The 20,237-nt window shown below is 37.9% G+C and overlaps 1 protein-coding gene across 8 annotated transcripts in view; it reads left to right on the top strand.

The window, feature by feature from the left end:
- Window positions 1-20,237, top strand: part of LOC129717476 (active breakpoint cluster region-related protein) — an 89,440-nt gene that overhangs the window by 28,139 nt on the left and 41,064 nt on the right. Inside the window, exons 1-2 of one of the 8 annotated variants that reach the window (XM_055667443.1) lie at window positions 13,475-13,609; window positions 15,853-16,340. The exons of 3 other annotated variants lie outside the window; for them this stretch is intronic. In XM_055667443.1, the coding sequence (XP_055523418.1) occupies window positions 16,287-16,340 (54 nt within the window). In that variant the 5' untranslated portion in view covers window positions 13,475-13,609; window positions 15,853-16,286. Of the gene's footprint in view, window positions 1-13,474; window positions 13,735-15,403; window positions 16,341-20,237 lie in introns of those variants that run through there. 4 more of the 8 variants (XM_055667436.1, XM_055667417.1, XM_055667407.1 and 1 more) reach the window with 4 other exon arrangements.

The raw sequence follows: 20,237 nt of genomic DNA, 5'->3' as shown, positions 1-20,237 counted from the left end.
GGGAGATTTTCTGAGGCGAAAAATCTCTGGGATCACGCCTTCCATCGCATGAGGAAGTAAAGCCGTTGGCGCCGGTCCGTTAATAAACGGGTCGTGAGTTAGGGTCCTGGGTGTGGAGTCGCCTCCCTGGGCGTCGGTGATTGGCCACAACAGTGGCGGAACTAGACCGACGGAAAACAAGCGAGAATAAAAAAAAAATAGTCATTTTTCGACAAACAGTATTTCGAGATAATCCTGTTTAAAGTATCGAGTTTTTTGCAGCTGTAATGAGGGGCTGAATTTGAGCGCTGTAATTTTAAAAATATCTATACATTTTTTGGAAAACGTTTTCCAAGAGTTGTATTTTCAGATAGAGCTACACAATGCTAAAATTACTCTACTTATTATTTTTATCATGCTGCTTTATAAAGACTTATTTACTAGGCTCAAACGTGGTCAAGGTTTTTAAATTAATTATTTGGTTTTGCTTAATTTTCAATTGTGATGTTCAATAACGGTGTGCCATTTTCAGGTTATTCTCATGCAGACTACCATACTCACCCTTTTAATATACTGTTACTTTTTCAACGCAGCGAAAAAATGTATACACAAATGTCAAAAAAAAAAACACTAGAAAGATTATCCTTTGTAAAATCATGAATCACAAATTGAACATACTTTTGAAGCTACTGTCTGTAACATGATAATTTTACTTTGAAAAGCTAGGATTATGTTTGAAAATTTATAGAAAACTTTTGGAAAGTCATTCTGATTTATATGCAAAATTTCAAAAAATTCGCTGATTTAAAAAAAAATATACAAATATTACACCTTCAACTCAGGCGGAACACTATAAAACAATTGATTTTGGAGCATGGTTTCAAGTTTCTTGAAAAAAAATTTTCATAAGATTTTGTACTTAATCTAGACGTTTTCAAGTTGATTTTCGACATTGTTACTGATTTTTTTTTTTTCAAATATTTATTTATTCCTTTATTAATTTTAGCAATTTTATAAAGTTCATTTATGGTCTATTTTGCCCGCTGATTGATATTTCTAATTTCTCTTTGCTAATTTATTCTGATTAATTTTAACTATAAGTTATGCACATAACAATTATTCTCAAACATCTCGAATTGGGCCCTAAAGTTTTAAACGGTTTTCTGAATTTTATATATCAGCTGAAAGAGTGTAATTTTCTTAGCGAAACGTGATTTTAAAAAAAAGGTTTATCGTTTTCCTTCGATTTTTAATGAAGAATAAAAAACTGCTCGAAATGCCTTAAATAACAGTTCTCTCATATACCGTCCATGGTTGAATCGTCATCTAAGACCTTCCGAGCAGTTTTTTTATTCTTCATTCAAAAAAACGAAGGAAAACGATGAAGATGTTATGAAAATCACGTTTTGCTCAGAAAACGCGGCTTTTTCAAATGATATATAAAAACTGGTCTAGCTTTAGGACCCAATTATACAATAAAAAAATTCTCAAATTTTTTACGATAAAAATGTTCTCAAGTTCAATTTTTTTAAACATGTTCATCGTTCTTATATTTCTGACATGCAATCATACGTTCTTTTTTATACAACTAGTTTACTATTTTTCCTCTTGAATTTTTCGTGTCCACAACACATAAGAGAACGACAGTTTTGGGAAATTTTATTCAACCCGTGAAGATCCGGGACGGAACTTTTTTTGGAAAATAGTCGTTCTCAGCACTGCCACGGCCTATTTTGGAAAAATTCGTAGTGTTATTCAAAGGAAATACTTGCTCGAAGTTTTGGTAAAGGTACCACCTATCTTTAAATTCAAGAGGGTATGTATTTTCTTGGAGGCCTAATTTTCTCAGTCTCCCACTTTAGATTATGACTTTCGATTTTCGAGCTCTACATATTTAGAATAACGTCTTCTGGATCCAAAGATGGTGAAATATTTATTCTAGCATGCACAGATTTCCGCAGTTCATTGAATCATTGGAGATGTTGGCGAGTGTGTTGAGTGACTGTTCTTTAATTGCGTTTTTAAGTTCTTCCTGAAGTGTGAGAATATCCTTGTGTGGTGCTGCTTTTTTCAAACTCGAACATTCCTCACCTTTTTAGTCAACCATTTGAAAAATCAAATCAAACTTATTGAAATATATCACTATTAGGGTGTTTTTTATATCTATTGGCTTTCTCAGTCTTATTGAAAAGAAGAAAACGACAATCTTTTTAAATTGCCCGATGTTTCGGTCGTTTTGGTAGCCTTTTTCAAGAATAGTAGTTTCGTTCAACCTTTTAGACAAATACGGCACATCTCATTTTGATATTATCAATATTTATTTAATATTTTTCTTATTAATTGAATGTTGACACCTTCGATTTTTGAATTGCTGGGGACAGCTTCGGATTACACTTTATTTTCGTTCAAAGGTATATGACCTCTATGATTCTGAGATTTTTCAACCTGAGTTTGTGTAAAAAAACCTTTTTTAATTGTTTAAAATACTCTGAAATACTGAAAATCACCCTCCATGGATGTTTTGCTTTATCTATCCGACTTTTCGATGATTTATAACTATAACTACACTATATCTTTCACAAGGATTAGATCCTATACCGTTCGTTGTCGTATCTATTAGGGTGACAATGACTGTATGAAAAAAAATGATCATTGTATTTCTTGTATAATTTCCCTTTTAAAAGGTGTTGCTTGTCATGCGCGAGTAACGAGATGTTGTAAGGGTGGGTTTCCTACTGGATTTCGTCTATTTTTTTCCAGGTAACTCCAGACCTCGTTTATCCATTTTTAAATCAATTGGCTTCAACAAAAGACCGATTTTCCCAATTTCATGTACTTCCTTCTTGGTAGATTTTCGAAGGTCAAAAAATCACAATTTTGAGTTTTCGGTTTTTAACTGTGTTCTAGCGAAAAAATTGGGTCAGTACGGTCAAAATTTTGGCTTTGGCTTTCCTTCTCAACAAATTTCAAAGCTAAAGTTATAGCAGCAATCAACTACAGTCAAACCTGTTTTTGTGCGACTTTAAGATAAAAACGCTTACAGCGAGCCTTCGGGTGCACCCGCCACACCTTAACTAATCAAACACCGAGAGAACCACACGTATTCGGGCTTAGAAGTGTCGTTTTTCCCCCAGAAAACCTCTAGGGAAGAATGTCTACCAATTGTCACTCTTGCACGCTCCAAGCAGTACCCGTATTTCATCGCGTCCATACAAATGACAACGCCTAATAACAGTTCACTGCACACGGAGGTTTTCTTTAGTATGTTTCACTTCGGCCAGCGAGTTCATGACACCAATGGCATTTTCATTTCCATGTTCGTCTGATGTCGGTCGGCTAGGTTTCAGTATTACCAGTATCTAATTGTTACTTCATGCTTCTGGATGCAAATTGAGCTGCAGAAAAAAAAAACGTCTACTCAACCGTGTAGATTCGAAGCGCAACCGGTACTTACGACGGAGGCCAATGTTATAACAGGGTAGGCAGCAGTCGACGGTTCCTTACTTGCTTGCACATTTGCGTTTTCGGTGCAAAAGTTGCAAATCAACTTTCTAGAGCTGGATGGATATTGTTCAGCAGACCAGCAGTGTTTTGTGTAAGTGTACTAGGAAGTACAAGGCTGTTTGTAAAATTGAGCAATCCTATGTCGATATTGTCATGAAATGTAAGTCTCTATTATGAAACCGGTAGCAGCTGTTCGGTTCCAGAGAAGTTACTGACACCATCCATTTGGCTTAAATTATCTTCTAATGATTTTTTTTATTCGTTCAGTTATTTTTGACGACAACCATCTCAGGCGTATCTACATTCCAAACTAAACCCCTATGTACAAGAAAGAGTTTTCTGTACATAACACGAGTAATTTCATTGACTAAGCTGTTTCACGCGTGTTATTTATGCCACCCATGTGGACTAAACAAAAAAATCTTCAGTTTCTAACCCACACGTACATACGAGCGCCCTTCATTGTCGGTTCGTCATATCTTATCAGTTTGTTTGTGAACTATAGCTATGTACACTGTCGTTCGAAGGTGTAAACCATCGCGCCCAGCTGGAATGACTTTTAGTTAACGTACTCGGAAAATACTGGGAATTAAGAAACATGCTTTTGTACGATAAATTCATCGTGTGACTGTAAACTTACTTATTGACCTTAGGTGATTGATTTGATTTGTTGACCTGTTCATGAGTTTATTTGATGAGACTTTGTAATCTCACTACTATATACCAGTAAAATTCGAGCTGAACTTAGGTGCGCAACCTCATTTCCGCAGTTTGTCAATAGATGGCTTCAGTGGTTTTGAATTTTGAATTGAGCTTAAATTCATAGCAACCTCAACGATTATTTCGGCGTCGTATAATTTTAATTTCATAAAACAATTAGTTGCGTAACAGCCCCAAGTACCCCCTCCTACGTATGAAACAACAAGTTACGCTTATTCAATTCAATCAAGTCCAACCCAAATTTATTCTAATTTCAATTCATATCAAATCTGAATTGAATGGAAACCAATCAAAATTAAACTTATATTCTACACAAACGCAATTTAAATCAAATTTATTCCTAATCCAATCCAAATCAAACCTACTTCTAATTCCAATCTACTCCAAATTCTTCCCGAACCCAATACAAACCCCTGAATTAAGTCCAAAACCAATCCCAACCTAATCCAAATCCAACAGAAATTTAATACAAATCCAATGCAAACATGCCAGTTGGAAGACTTAATTTCAAATTTGCACCCAAATTAACAAATATGTATAAGATCATATACGATTCTTCAACAAACATTCGACGGCTGTTTTTGCTGAAAATGAAGGATTCTTTATCGATGTATTGGTCGTTTCCGGAAATTAACATCGATTTGTCAGGGTCAAAATATAATATTTAGCAGTTATTCTCTCTTATTCGTGGCTCTCTGATTGTATGTTATTGCTCCATTAGGTATAGTAAATCCGAAGTTTACTTCTAAAAGTTCGAATCGTCGAAGCAACGATGCAAATATGCTTCGGTGTTGATATAAACCAGAATTAGTATAAATATGTTAACTCTAAGTCGCTCAAAACTGGGTAATATCATTCAAGATTTAAATCTTGTAAAACGCAATTAAAAGTTTTATGTGCGGTAATTTAATGTTCAACAAAGTCATATAAAATCATAAACTACAACATTCCTCTAAGTCATATAAAAGTTTCAAATAGGGCCATTTGATATGACCTTTAAAGTCATATAAGTAAGCCCGTAAATAATGTTGTTTCTACTATACGCATAAGGCCTCCAGATTTGTACACATAATCGCATTTCATGCATCTTATATGGTATAATGGTATGCTCCAACTTACTCTTAGTACGTACGAGTAGGCTCAACACTGTTTGGTGAGTTGATGTCCTTACTAAAATGCACATTTATCGCAGTTAGGAAACGTACTCCGCATGAAGTTTGTTACTTCACCAGGACTTCCACTCCAGATATCGACAGGTTCTACGTGTCCCGAAGATATGCATTCTGTGTTGTATTAATACTCGGCATTCGCAGAGCAGGTGTTCCGAGATTCCGTTTGAATACTGTGCAGGTAACACGTACCATCCATCCATCCAGTTTGCCTAGATTCTTGAGATGATCTCATTCGTGGGTAGACCTGTGAATATCCTTCCTTTTTGGTTGTCGCTTTTTCATATTCACCGAGCCACGGGATATGAAAATCGTTAGATGAGCTCGTATACTTGGAATCTGTGGTAACCGCAGGCGTATGCCCCCAGAGCGACAGGCACTACTTGGAGAGATTTCCATTGTGCACCTAATGAAAGTCGGAAGGCTACGACATGTCGACGGCCGGACATGTCGCGAGGATTCCGGACGATAGTGCATGATGGCTTGGCCAGATTAAAGTGGATTTGCGAGAAACGCCTGGGACATTGGCGACGAGTAGCTCAGGACTGAGTAGAGTGGAGAAAAACTCTTCATACGGCACGAACCACCACAGAACTAGTGGATGACCCTTACCTAGCTCACTTCCTTCGATTCCACAGTGACCAGGAACTCAGTATAAATGAACAACAGCAAAAGCCCGTGTGCAGATATTTGGTTTCACCCGCTGCTTTGTCCAGAACGAGGATGAAGTAGAGTTTCTATACGCTGTGTTTTGTATTAAGTTGCACTGAGATATTGCACTTCAGAAAGTAGCTACGAAAGAGGTGGTTATGATAGACGAGCGCAAAAATATTTCTCTGATGCATGAATGACAAGACGTTCTTAACTATCGTGATATAACATCACTAAGCGCCAGTTCGAAATTATTTGAAAAGATTCTATGTTCTTTGCTTTCTACTGAACAACATGTTTTTTTCGGGTCATGCTGTAACAACCAACTTGCTATACTTCACTTTGGGTTGTACCGCTTCCATGGAAAATGGAAAACAGAAGGTAGGGTTTGCAATCCCGGGAACGGTTTCCCGGGAAATATCTTTTTCCGGGATTCCCGGATCTCGGAAATCGAAAAGTTTATTCCCAGAATCTCAGGTATCCCAAGTTTTTCAAAAAAATTCGTAAGATTAACTACAGTTATCTTTGATAGTGCAATAAAACTAAATATCCTATCAAAACGCGAAGCTATAAAACACTGATCAACACAGGTGTGGTTCTAAAGCTCAAACTAGAAAAAACGAAAGATAATAGCCATTTCTGTGAATTTTGGTGCCCCCAGCCACTAACATTTTTTCAGAGACTTGAATGAGTTTTCTCGTAAAATAACGTTGAAGCGATGAACCCAGCAAGCAATTATTATGCGAACTCCCACGTAAGTCGACGCGTTTTTAATGGCTAGGGGCACCAAAATAACAGGAATGGGTCAAAAGCTGTAATCTTTCTAGGGCAGTTGTTTTGAACTTTAGGGCAGCACCTTTTTTCGCTTTTGTCGACCAGTGTAATTTAATAAAACTCAAAGTCAGGATAACTTAGGTCGTAGCCGCGATTTCAACGTTAAAATCATCTTTGCAGGTTAGTTATGTAGGCATTCGAGTGCTATAAGACTTACTTTTTTTGAGTCGTATAAAACTGATTTCAGTTTTTCATCGTTTCCTTCAGATTTGTCTTTCACAGAAAACCACCAAATGGCGAAATAAATTTAGACCTAAAGTGTGTCAGATGATTTTAACCAGTGGTTAAAATTATCAAATGAGTTTCACAACATTGAAACTACGCTAAACAAAAGTAACAAAAGTGTTCATCGTTACTTGACGTCTCAAAATGAATATACAACCCAACAAGAACGAAACAGCAGATATTCGGATTGGTTCATCTATCAATTCAAAAATAGCAACCGTGAAAATGAAACTCAAAGGCAAAAAAAATCAATTTCGATTTGAGTTACTGATATTTTTTGAAGTGCAGTTACATTTTTTTTATTTCGAAAATAATCTGAAATGGATAGCAATACCAACTGGAAGCTCTCCTCGTGATAACGATATTATCAAAACTAGAAAGCTTTGTGCAGGTATGGTTATCGTCCATATGTTTTCAACGTTGTAAAAAGTGCTTCAACATTAAAAACCTTCTAAACCTTCTTTTAGGGAAGCGTACGCTACAGGAAGTTGCTTCACCGCTGATTGCACGTGGGCGATGTCAAATTGATGTTGGGAGCGAATGCAAACATTCCTAAGTCGTTTATGACGTCGGGAATATCATTCGGCGTATCCGTACTAGTCATTCTTTTGAAGCGTATGAGCATGGTTTATTCAAAGATGATTAAATTACACAGAAGAAACCAAGAATCATCACCAATAGACAGGTCGCTTTAGCTGATCAATTGTTCATGAATTCAAATAATAAGTTTGTGATTATGATTGAACTTATTTATGAGAAATATCATTTATAAGAATGAACGTATTAAACGTTATAACTTAAATAAATTTAATGAATAATATACTATGATGGCTGCTGTAATTACGTATGAACTGGTCTAGGTCAGTCGGTTGCTTGTCGAATCCTAGAAATTTAATACTGAATATTGCATCTGAGCTCAACGTAATACAAATATTCAGTACAAGTTACTGACACTGATATTCGTTCTCATTTCCGTGATGATGATAATGAATTTCAACTTTGACAACATATAAACGAATGTGAACTTTGACTGAGAAATGAATACCAACAAACGTGTTCATCGAAAATCAACATTTCGATCTGTCTAGCGACCGTTGTCTAGCTACAGTTCCTGTTTGTGCATAGAAAAGTTATTTGACGCTAAGGTTGGATTGATATCAGTCTGTTTGAGTTTCTGGGCGGTGATTTTTCTCAGCACTGATTTTAACAATAAACAATAACGTTCTACTTAAGCAACCAAAATTATCACACGGAATGCTACTCTCTAATTTATTTTTTTATTTATTTATTTGTTCATATCATTTGATGTGAAGTCTTGATGAAAGTTAAGAGAGCAATCAAAAGTTGCTACAATTAGTTATTCTATATTTAAAAATATGGCTAGGATCACATCACCGAACTCAAATTGATGCTCGACACTCGTGATAATAACCAAACTTTGTACGATAGTATTGGTTTACAAGCATAGAAGAGGGCCTCAGCATGCGTTGAGATGCACGAAAATTCATCATGGATAGCAACTTCGGGTAATCCAGTTCAGCATTCAAAATTTTGGCGACACATACAGCCATACGGCGTTGTTCCAGAGTGTCAAGTCCATGTAGGCGACAACGGTCTGGATAAGTTGGTAGGTTGGTAGGATCAAGTAGGTAGGTCTTTGTACACGCTCAAGACACAGGTTACATGAAAGCTGGTGCGGATTCCAGACCACACTAACGTTATCAAGTAAGGGGCGTACTAGTGAACAATACAGTGCTTTCAAACAGTGATTGTCCTTGAGGTCACGCGCAATTTTAGCGATGGAACCCAATTGCCTACTTGCTTTCGAATTAACTGCAGCATAATGTTTCTCAAAAGTTAGCTTTCGGTCAAGAATAACTCCGGGATCATTTACGCAATCGACTCTACGCAGCACTTCTCCGTCGAGGGTCAGTTTTTTTAATTCGCATCGTATAATGGCTTAGCAAATATATATATATATGATAAAAAATGAGTGAGAGGCTTTGCTGCCATTCAAGCAAACAGAGTTTTGAGTAAATATATTCTTTATTATGCTCGAAAACTCCGCACCAAATATAGCAAATATTTGCCTCGTTTAATGCCTGCCTACATTCAGTTTTCTCTTTAACAAATTGAAAGAATTGGACACTCCAGTTTCTAATTGAATATAGCAAGAGCTGGAACCGGTGATATGGAAGTACTCTGGAATTCAAATCCCAGCGATGATTCAGCGTACTTTAGCAAAGTATTAAAGAAGGAAATTACATTATTTGGACTTAACGAATAATTTAGCGGATCTGAAACGATTGTTCGACGACATGAAGACCTTAAAATCTTCTCTTCTGTGAATATTTGCAACAAAAATCGATTGCGAATTTCTGATTTGAATTTGAATCGTAAATTGTAATGAAATTAATGATGATAATGGAATTGTGAACAATTTTATGTTACCGTAAACCGGGGTGACGTTGTGCCAGTGGGAGTGAGATTGTGCCATACAAAGCATACAAACCCATTGTTTGTCAGCCATCCCATGACGATAACAAAACCAATCTTGCTTGAATTAGTTTCCTTCAATACTTAACCTAGAAAGACTAGTCTTATGACCCGGAAGAGATGAGAAATCTCATTTTAAAAAATTTTTTTTTTTTTGATTACCGTTTTGTTTCCCGGGAAATCAATTTCCCAGAATATTGCAAACCCTAACAGCTGGATACTACAAGAACAAAGTAACACACACACAGTATACAAAGACTTGAAAGCTCCATAAACTCGCTAGAAATGGAGTCTCCGGAGACTAGGGATAATGGCTGCATTTATACCCAAGTATTAGTAACTGCTCCTTCTCATTTCGTTTATGAATGATGTCTTAGCTTGTCTTGGAACAGGATGTAAGCCAGTCGTTCCCAACCTTTTTGGCTCCGTGGCCCCTTTTGTAAAACCCAAAGAGCTTCGCGGCCCCCTTTGCGAAGCACAGAGAGCTCCTCGACCCCCAAAAGTTTTTCAGACACATCTTTTCGTCTCATATCGTCCCCCAAGCCTAATTTGTCTCATGACTGGTACTATTACGCAGAATAGTGAAAAATCTGCTTTCACAGAGATATCTGGAAACAAGTTTTAGTTCCCTGACAAATTTAACAAGAGCTTCGCGACCCCCCCTAGATGAGCCTTGCGGCCCCCTTACCAGCCGCGGGTTTCAGGTTGGGAACCACTGATGTAAGCTGTTCTATGCTGATGATTTAAAGATTATTGACGAATTTTCTGACTGTCAAAAGCTGCAACAGTTGTTGGATATTTTTGAGGGTTCGTATCAGAAAACCGTATGACTATTTGTGTCCAGAAATGTGTCATAATTTCATTTCATGGAAGTAGTAATCCCAAAGAAGCTATCTCAACAATCGGACATAAACCTTCAGCTCGTGTCAATAAAATAATGACCTTGGGGTAAGGCTTGATGATAAATTGACTTTTGGACCGCACCGAGCCAGTGTAATCGACCCTGCAGTTGTCTACTAGGATTTCTCATGAAGTTTTCACCGATGTCCACTCCCTAAAATCTTTGTACTCGGCATTAGTAAGATGGTAGTGCTCGGCGTTGTTGTGTGGGCGCCATACCAGCCTATCTGCAAAGCTGTTTCGTTCGTTTCACTCCGCAGACTTCCTTGAATAGACAGATTGAATCTTTCTCCGTATGAACATCGTTGGGAATTGTTTCACTGAAACGTAGAACTCAAACGTAGACTCAAAAGGCAATGGTTGCTGCCAATGTGATTCTTGGAGACATTTGACTGTCCGACTGGAGTGCTCTCAATGCCGTTCCATCGCTCTGTTTTTTGGTATCTACATTCGGGGCATGCGAGTATAATTTTCCAATCGATTGCTGGAAGAACGAAGGAAATCCGTTGGAAACTAACCGACTTATAAGCATTTCAAAAGGCTTGAATCTCGTCCTGTTTTTAGATTTTTATCGAACATCCCTATAGCGCAACTACCTTAGAGACGTAGCTCTACGTCAAGAAAGGAATATTCTTAACAAGGGATAAGTGACATAAAATCAAAATAAAATTTATGATGACCTTTTTTATGTAGAAATTCAAAGGCATTCGCATTATTTATGATACAGTGATCACCCGATTATATCTCACCCTGATGATTTTTGGCGTGATAAAATGGGGAAAGTGATAAAATCGGAAATTTTTAAAGTTTTATTTTTTTATTGAAGATGTTAAAACAATAACTAAATACGTAAAATCAGCGATTTTAATTTTTTTGGAAAATTTATCTGTACAAACATATAAAAAAAGCTGCAGTTGTTTTTTCATAAATCGATATATCTGAATAATGACAAAAGATAGAGAAAAGTTGTCAAGGGATGAATTTGAGGAAACTGCCTGGGCTTTTAAAAATATTTAAAAAAATCAATTTGAGATCCTGTACTGAAAAAAAAATTCAAAAACAAAAAGTGACTATAAAAAATCGATCATCACTATTTTTTTTAAACATTTTTTTAGATAGATAGTTCAGTTGTCTAATACTTTTCTGAACAAACCTAAAAGAATAAAAAACCTGAGAAAATCGATGTAAAGTTGCAAATAAATTACAATTAAGTTTTTTATTCGTTCATGTTTTTGTTTGAATTGGTAAAATGATTGCTTTATTGTAGCGCAGTACCATAAGCAAAATATTAGATGTTCTCACAACACTAAACTTTGCCGAAGACAGCATGCTGATATCTCTCACATATTGCAACCGAAAAATCTTAAAATGTAAATAACGATTTTTAATGCCTTCTCATAGAAAACTTCATGTTGCTTGCAATATGTAAGAGATAGAAACATGATGTCTTCTGTAAAGTTTCTTGTTTTGAGATCACCTAATACTTTGCCTAAGACACCAAGCGTCTATCTTTATCTAATGAAAAAATATTCTATCTCACTTTTAGGAGGATTGATCACCCAGCTTTCTACATCAAAAGATGCGTTTTCAAATATTTTGAAACTTCTCCGAACATATTATACGGTATAATTCAATTATTCTCACGATAACAGCAAAATGTAACATTGTGCATCGGTTGAATTTTTATTGTAAACTGCATCCAGAATGATACACAGAACTATGAAAAATATCTTAAATATTGAAGCGTAATAGAAAATCAGTTCACCCTGACATTTTTTTAATTAAATGTTTTATGATAATAAAATCGGGTGAAAAATGTGATAAAATCGGGGGCAGATAAAATCGGGTACAGATATAATCGGGTGATTACTGTAATACGTACTTTCCATACGTCAATTTTAATTCTCCGACATCCATATAATCATGGAAATGTGTGATCAATAATAAACAATTCTCTCTTCGACAATAAAATAATTGGAAGCGTTCCTGTAACTTTCTTCCCTTTACTCAAATCTATATGAAAATTTGTTGTTCAAGAATGTTGTTACCGCAAAGCATTTGAACCCATTTTTATTATCCTTCAAAATATTTGGTATTGTAGTAAGTTTTTTCCACCAATTAGAGAACGAATTGATTCTAGTGGGTACCAATCGTGTTTGTGATAAACGAGTTAGGAAGTCCGAATGTAATTGGTTGAGGGGATGTTTCTTCGTAGGGATTCGGTTATAATTTCATAAAAAAATATTGCTTGTTCTCGACTTGTTTTGTACGCGAGATAGCAGTTTTTAAATTGTTGGTAGCCAGGACCGAAATGAATTTTACGTAAGTCGCAGTATTTTAGTCTGAAATTCATTTTGCATTTTTATTAGATTTTCTTCTTACAAATACTATTAAACTGACATTTTAGCATGTTTTTTCTCTTCTTACAAAAGCAACTTAAGCTGATTGTTACTACAAAAATATGGTAATAACCAACAAAAATGTTGGTAATAACCAACAAACTAGCTTTGTGGGTTTATTTTTAATTCATTATTTCAAATGTGGTCAAAGTTGGAAATCCTGTCGTCTGATTTTTGTCTGAGCTACAATACTGAATACACAAAACAAAGAAAATAGTAGCTTTTCTCGCGCTGCCACCCAGTCTGGCAACTCTTCAAATTAAATACGCTTATTTGATCCCGAGGTAAAGCACCACCGACGCTTCAATAAACAGCAATCAGCGAGCGAGTCGGTGCGGTGTATACAATACGTCATGAACTGTACTTAGCTCACCAGGTCTACACGAATACACGGGTAGCAGTAAACAAGAGGCTACGAGCACGATATGGAACTTATAGGAAGAAAAATGGCCCGATATCTCTATCCCCCCGTACGTGTGAAGCTACCACAATCATACATACAACACCATTCCGCTATATTACTGCGCGAAAATACTTCCATTGAACCCATCTCTGCTGCCATCACACATTCAACACGCGGCTGCATTACACAGCGACCAATCGAGTTTGATTTCAGTCTATTTTGAACGTTTGAACCTCTGTCTTCCGAAACCGCTGCCGATTCGCGCTGGATAATAAATCCGAAAAGTGCTGCTATACCCTTTGGGACAAACAAATACATACGCTACTCCCGTGAGTTATCAGCTTTCAAGTAATAGTGCCACACCACCTGTCGTAGGGAAAGAACGTCCTCGGTTATGTGACTAAGGTATCAACACCTCACAGTAGTGAACAACGTTTGAGTGTTATCAATTGCCGTGAGTTGTTGCTGAATATCGCGTAAATTTAACGGAGCGAAATTTCTGACTCCCAAAGCAAAACATAATCATAATTAGTATCAGTGATACGAAAAGTGTTTAAAATAAGCATAACTAGCACATTCGTGCCCAGTGTCCGATGCTGCTACGATGGGCATTAAATCTTAGTTACGCTAGACGCAAATTACGTCTCTGTCGAAGCAGTGAGATTATGAAAGCACCTTGCAATCGAAAGTTTGAAATCCGCAGCAGCAAGATAGGAGGAAAATTCGACCGCCTCACCTGGCGCTACCTTAGACACGCAGTACATAGTACATAAGAAAAGCGGTGAAAAAAAAAACTTTAAGCTCTCTGCTTGATGATTCAACCACCAGACCAACACGGTTGATTTCGAAATTGGAACACCATTTTCAATGAATTATGAGGGACCCACTTTCGACGGTTCACTGCTGCTCGGTTTCCGACCGCCGCTACGCACGCTGTCAATTTGAAATCTATCGATCCCGGTCGAGAAAATGGCATTCAATTGGTGGGGGTTTCTTGGTGATTATGATCATCTGTACACTACCAATGCAGCCACTGTTGACCTTAGCGATCCACCAGAACCGACTGCGTGAAAAGCTGTCGGAAAAGCTTGTAAAACCTATCACTGCCACGATTGGGTCAATTATCACTGTTTAAGTGAGTTTGATGAAAGTTTTCTCTGTTGCTTCAAAAAACAAAATTGGTTTTCGATCTTTCGCAGATAAATTCCGGAACTTAGATATTTTTTATTTATTGAAACAGAACGAAGTCACTTTCGCATATTCTTTTTGTGGACTTTAGGGGCTTTGGTGATATCTCCCCGAAATGGAAGCAATTGAATCTATGTGGATATAAAAATTCATTAGGCTTCTCTACCAGGGCGTTTTGTTTCAACACATGTACTCATACAGACGTGGCGCAATGCACTATTTCAATAAAAAAAAACTTTCTACTTTTGATTTGCTCCAGCTAAATGTGATTGCGACAACAAATAGGTTGTAGGTATACTACGTACAGATAATTTCATCATTTTGTGTAAAAACCGCCCACGTTATCATGAAAACTGTTCTACATCTCAAATACTTCTATTACCACTCAGAGTTTAAACACAAGCTGTTCGGAAATGACCATTCCGGATATATCACTAAATCGCCCAACATCACTAAAACAGATTCTGTTAGAGCAGTTTTAGAATATAATTGAATTATTTTCAAAACAGCTCCTGGGCTTATCACTTAAACACCGCATTTCCGGAAAACGAGAAACCCAACGAAGACCTTTTGGAACTGATTTAATAGACGATAAACTGCTAAATCCAATAACGTCAAAATTAGTTACAAATTGCAAAAGTCATAGGAATTTACACGTTCCAACGCATTAGGGTAACGAAAATTAACTCTGGCTCGGTAATGACTAGAATTATAGTTTTGACATTGCAATTATGCGCCCCTAACCTTCTGGTAGCGCAGTCAAACTCATTTAGTTACTGTAAAACAAGCGTTCATTGCGTCATCCGCCCCGGGTATAAATATAGGAAACTGTATCTGCTACTGGCCGTCCAATGCAATTTTTATCAGCCCCGAGCGAGCGGCTTTTTCCGTCCGTGAGGTGGGAAACCGTTATCAGCATCAGCCGACTAGGCGATGCGCGTTATCCACCATTCAGTCCAGGTTCGTTAGCATTGATTTAGTTGATTCTCCGTGTTTCGCTTGCAGCGGTGCCAGAGCATTCACGATCGTATCCGCGTAGTACCCAGGGTCGTGGTGAAATTGCTTCGAAATGGTTGCAAATAGAGTGGATCGAATTTTCCCCCTGTCGTGGTGCTGAAGTTGGCCGATCCAACAAACGTTTGGAGCAACGAGTCATCAAGATTCCGCTGAGAAAAAGATTGGCCACTATGGCATTCTAAACGACACTTGTCTCAGTGTTGTTCTCCAAGTGTTGGCGAATGTTTCAGTTATCTTACACATCGATCAATATTGGATTTGATACTGGTGTTAGTCGAATTACTGCCAGATACATTTATCACGAAGAAGATGCGAAGATAGTGTGTTAGAGTGTAGAGAGTTTCATGCATCTATTCAATACCTCTAGATCGTCGATTCACTTCGTTATGTGTGCATGAAAGTGTTGCGCATTCAAGATAAGTCAGAGTAGTGAACGATTCTTCGTAGCAAAATAAAAGCGCAAAGTGTAATCAAACTCAATTGAGCGCATAGAGTGGTGTAGTGTTATTGTGTGTGCCGTTGTATGTGTATTACACAAATGTACAGAAGAAACAAGGTGTGATTAGCTTTGTAACTTGATATTTACTTGATTTGTTTGCGGTTCCCTTGCACATTCAATTACCGTCTCCCACATTCACTCCAGCTGTAGCTGTGATATTGCGGAACAATTGCAACGTACTGCACGTACAACTTCGACAGCAAAGTTTGTGACGTGGTAAACCTCAACTGGGCCATTGTTGATGGTTTCTGCTCGCGACTGAGAAGCAGAGAAGCAGTTCACTGTAAGGCTATTAGTAACCAATGAAGTCCTCAAAGACATCAGTGTCCGATAAGATAAAGATTTGGACCTCAAGGGTAAGAAGAAATTCGAGAGGATTATTGTCGTACTCGTAAATGTAGCAGTTTCTGTACTTTGATCTAAAACATACTTTATACACAATATCTCATCACAAAATCTAACAGATAATAAAATTAATTCAATTACCTACCGCTGTAAAATACAATTGATTTACAAAATGTGAAAATAATATCGAAGTGATTTTAAATTTGTATGAATATTTCACGATTTGTGTGTGTCCACTGTCCACGCATGGCTTGCACTTCATGCAACCTGTAATATGTGAGCTTGACACTGGAAGAGCTGTTATCCCTTACCGTATACCCTATTTTTCATTCGCGTACAATAGAATTATTTCACTGTGAGTTTCTATCAAGCTTAAATGAAAACTAAAATAAATAAATAAAAATAAATTTATTATTTTTTCAGATTTTTCCATACGTTAGAATCGGGTTTGGGCTATATAGTAGCCTCTTATATCACCAATGCTGATGTTAGTTACTCATCATGCTTTTACAAAGGTCTGGCCTGTAACTAATTGAATAACTTCTTTTTTCATTTTCGATTTTATTAAACTTTTCACAGTTATCCCCCAAGTAACAATGTCAGTTTTACGACGCACTTGAGGATGTTTTTATTACTTGTATCTCTTGAACCGGGCATAAATCTTGTTATTCTCCCGAACTGTGACAAAACAGCCATAAATTCCTTATAAGGTCAGGGAGCTGCCTGCCAGAAAAATGTTCAAAAAGAGCCCCCCAGGTTCACCTGAAACTTTATATTTTTAAGGACGAAAACTCTCACTCTCTCAAAACACTCATGACTCTCAGGAGCTGTAAAAAACCATGAAAAACTTCGAAAATTATACCCTTCCTCCCTTCCTTAGATTAATTTACTGCGGAAGGTTTTTTTTTTAAATTACCTAAGGCAATTTATAAAACAACGATTCACGGCTGGCGACGTGTTCCCCTTCCCAGTCGGGTCGTTTTAGAGAACCATTTTCACCAGGATGTCGTTCGACATCTTTACGGCATGCCCAGCCCACCACAGCCTCCCGATTTTCGCCATTTGGACGATAAGTAGTTATCCTAATGCTGATGCAACTCGTGGTTCATTCGCCTCCGCCACGATCCATCTTCCATCTGCACTCTACCGCAGATAGTACGTAGTACCTACGGTTCGAAGATCCTAAGGGCGCGTTGGTCCTCCATGAAGATGGTCCACGTTTCGTGGCCGAATCGAACTGCCGATAGCCAGTGTTTTGTATGTGATCAACTTCATGCGACGGCGAATTTTATTCGAGCTGAGCGTCATCCAGAGTCACGATTTCTTACCGAATTTTTTCTGCTGGTGTCGTTGTCAGTAGTCACCAGTGAGCCCACGAAATCGTCTACCACCTTGATTCCATCACCAGTGACTATCTTCTCTGGAACCTCTTACTCTCATTTACTTTGTTTTCGATGCGTTTATAGCAAGTCCAATCCACCCGGCTTCAGCCTTTAGTTTAGCGAAACCAAAGACTTGAACAAACCTCCTGAATATCGTGCCACTCATGTCGATACCAGCCCTAAATCTTACACCTTACAAAGCGATGTTAAATAGCAAGCACGATCCATCACCTTGTCGGAATCCTTTTCGAGATTCGTAGGGACTAGAAAGTGTCCCTGAAACTCGAACTACGCACTTCCCCCGATCCATCGTCGACCTGACCAACTGTGTCAGCTTATCCGGGAAATTGTGCTGATTTGGATCGATTGTGTCGTACACTGATTTTCCAATCGTAGTCCTTATTTTTCCCCTAGATCAGTGTTCATTGTTCCAATCCGTTTTTTACTTCTTTGACATTTGCAACGTTTGGTGTTTTTCGAGGTGGCTTGTTGGGGCTTCCGCAACCGCCTGTTTCATCGGGGAACTATCGTGTCAACTCTGTTTATAGTCCCACGATAACACCAAAACGTTGATCAGCAGCTGCTAATATGAATATCAAACGCTGTGCTGAACCGCGTCACCTTTGTGAACAGACGCTCCGGTTGGCGAAGCATTTCCTCTATCGCCGAAGTTTACGCGCCAATGATCCCGTCGCAGCTTCTCACTTAGCTGTTGTCGGATGCCCGAGCAACGTCTACGAGTTGTGTCCATGTTTAAGCTTTAAGTTGGCAGTCTATTGTATCATATGATTCGTGGAGGCGTGAGATTGGAGCTTGTGAGAGCCGGAGGTGAATTTGACGCTCCTTTCAAGTTGCCAAAATGCCAACTTACCATTTGAAGCCCATTCGACATACTCAACTTTAAAGAGCTGTAACGTATTAGGGACATCCTAGATCTTCAGTATCTTCGGCAAAGTTATTAAGCATCTAAAATACTATACTTCTACGGATGTAGTGCATTAATAAAGCATAACTGAGTTCACTAAAAAGGGAAATGCAAAAAAGTAGGTTTCCCTAAATAAATTCGAGATGCAACGCGCCAAGGGGAGACAATGCCAATTGACTTCCGGTAAGCTTGGGAATGCTTGGGGCCCCGAATGTAACCAAAAAAACTTGGTTCTGGAAAACCGATCACTTTAGCCCACCCCAGTGGCGTAGCCAGAAATTCTGTTCGGAAGGGGTATATTAGAAATATTTTTGAAGGATTTGAAGAGACGGGCAGGTTGATAGACAAGGAGTAACCTAAATCAATTACTATCATGTCACAAACAACATTGAAAAACAGTAATTTAGCGGGGATAGCTCCAAACGGCCGAAACACAAACGGCCGAATTATATCAATACTAACGAAAGGCCGAAATTTCGATCGGCCGAATCACGAAAGGCCGAATTTTTTTTTAATTGGAGTTTTTTTCGTTACAGCTATTTTATATTTCATACTTTTTAGGCAACATAAAAACATGGATAAAAAATTGAAAACTTGCCTGAAATATGTATAATAACTAGTTTTTTCGTTGGACATTCTGTTTGCAAACGATATCAATGCGGCTCTGCCGCATAATCGAGGACAAGGAACCAAGGCGGCCCTAAGCCGCCGCGGTGTCCGATGGCCGAGGCGGCCTCTCGCATGCAAACAACTGATCTACTGGATTGCCCGGATTACTGTAGCATAGGGGCAATCCCCTAGTTTACGTCCGAACGAGCGGTAGCGAGTAAGGACAGCATGCGCCCCGGACAATCGAGTTGGCCGAAGGCCACGATTGTGTTGCATTAAATCAATTTTCAATTCAAATTCATTTACATCGCAAAACATAGTTTAAAATGAGTAAATAACTTTGAAATGGTTACAGAAACACTGTTTGAAACTATTGAGGGGGGTAAAATGAGTAAATAACTTTGAAATGGTTAAAGAAACACTGTTTGAAACTATTGAGGGGGGTTAAAGGTATGAAGAACGAAATGAAAAGTCGATCAGAAATGATTTTACATTTTACGAATCCGAATCCTACTGTTTTATCACGTATATACCATTTGTAAACCAGTTAGACCGTCGCCAATAGGTGCAAACTGTGCATTGTTCACGGAAACGCCAGGCAAAAAATTAATTTCAAATCCATTTTTATTTTTATTTATAAATAAGGAAATACCGGTTTTTTCAAAAAGTCGCCAATACCGACCACCCTAGTCGAAGAGCATTTTAGTCGCACAGTTCTTTTTCACACACACGTGTTCGAAGGGTTAACAATTGTTTACTCATCAGCTTCTCAGTTACTAAATGAGAAATTGACTAAAGAACAAAGTACGTATTCCTAACAGATTTTGATTTTTATATTATAAGAAGATTCAGAACTCATTACGGGTGCGTATTGTGCAGAACGTCCGATTTTGCACCGTTTTTGTCACACCCAAGGGCGATAAGAACACTAACGCAGTTCTCAAATGTTTACTGAGCAATTCGATCCACTTATCTTCCGTGAGCCGTTGGAC

The sequence above is a fragment of the Wyeomyia smithii genome, chromosome 1 (genome assembly GCF_029784165.1).
Source record: "Wyeomyia smithii strain HCP4-BCI-WySm-NY-G18 chromosome 1, ASM2978416v1, whole genome shotgun sequence".
Lineage (NCBI taxonomy): Eukaryota > Metazoa > Arthropoda > Insecta > Diptera > Culicidae > Wyeomyia > Wyeomyia smithii.
The sequence above is the reverse complement of the archived record's forward strand: the minus strand, read 5'-3'. Positions and strand labels throughout refer to the sequence as shown.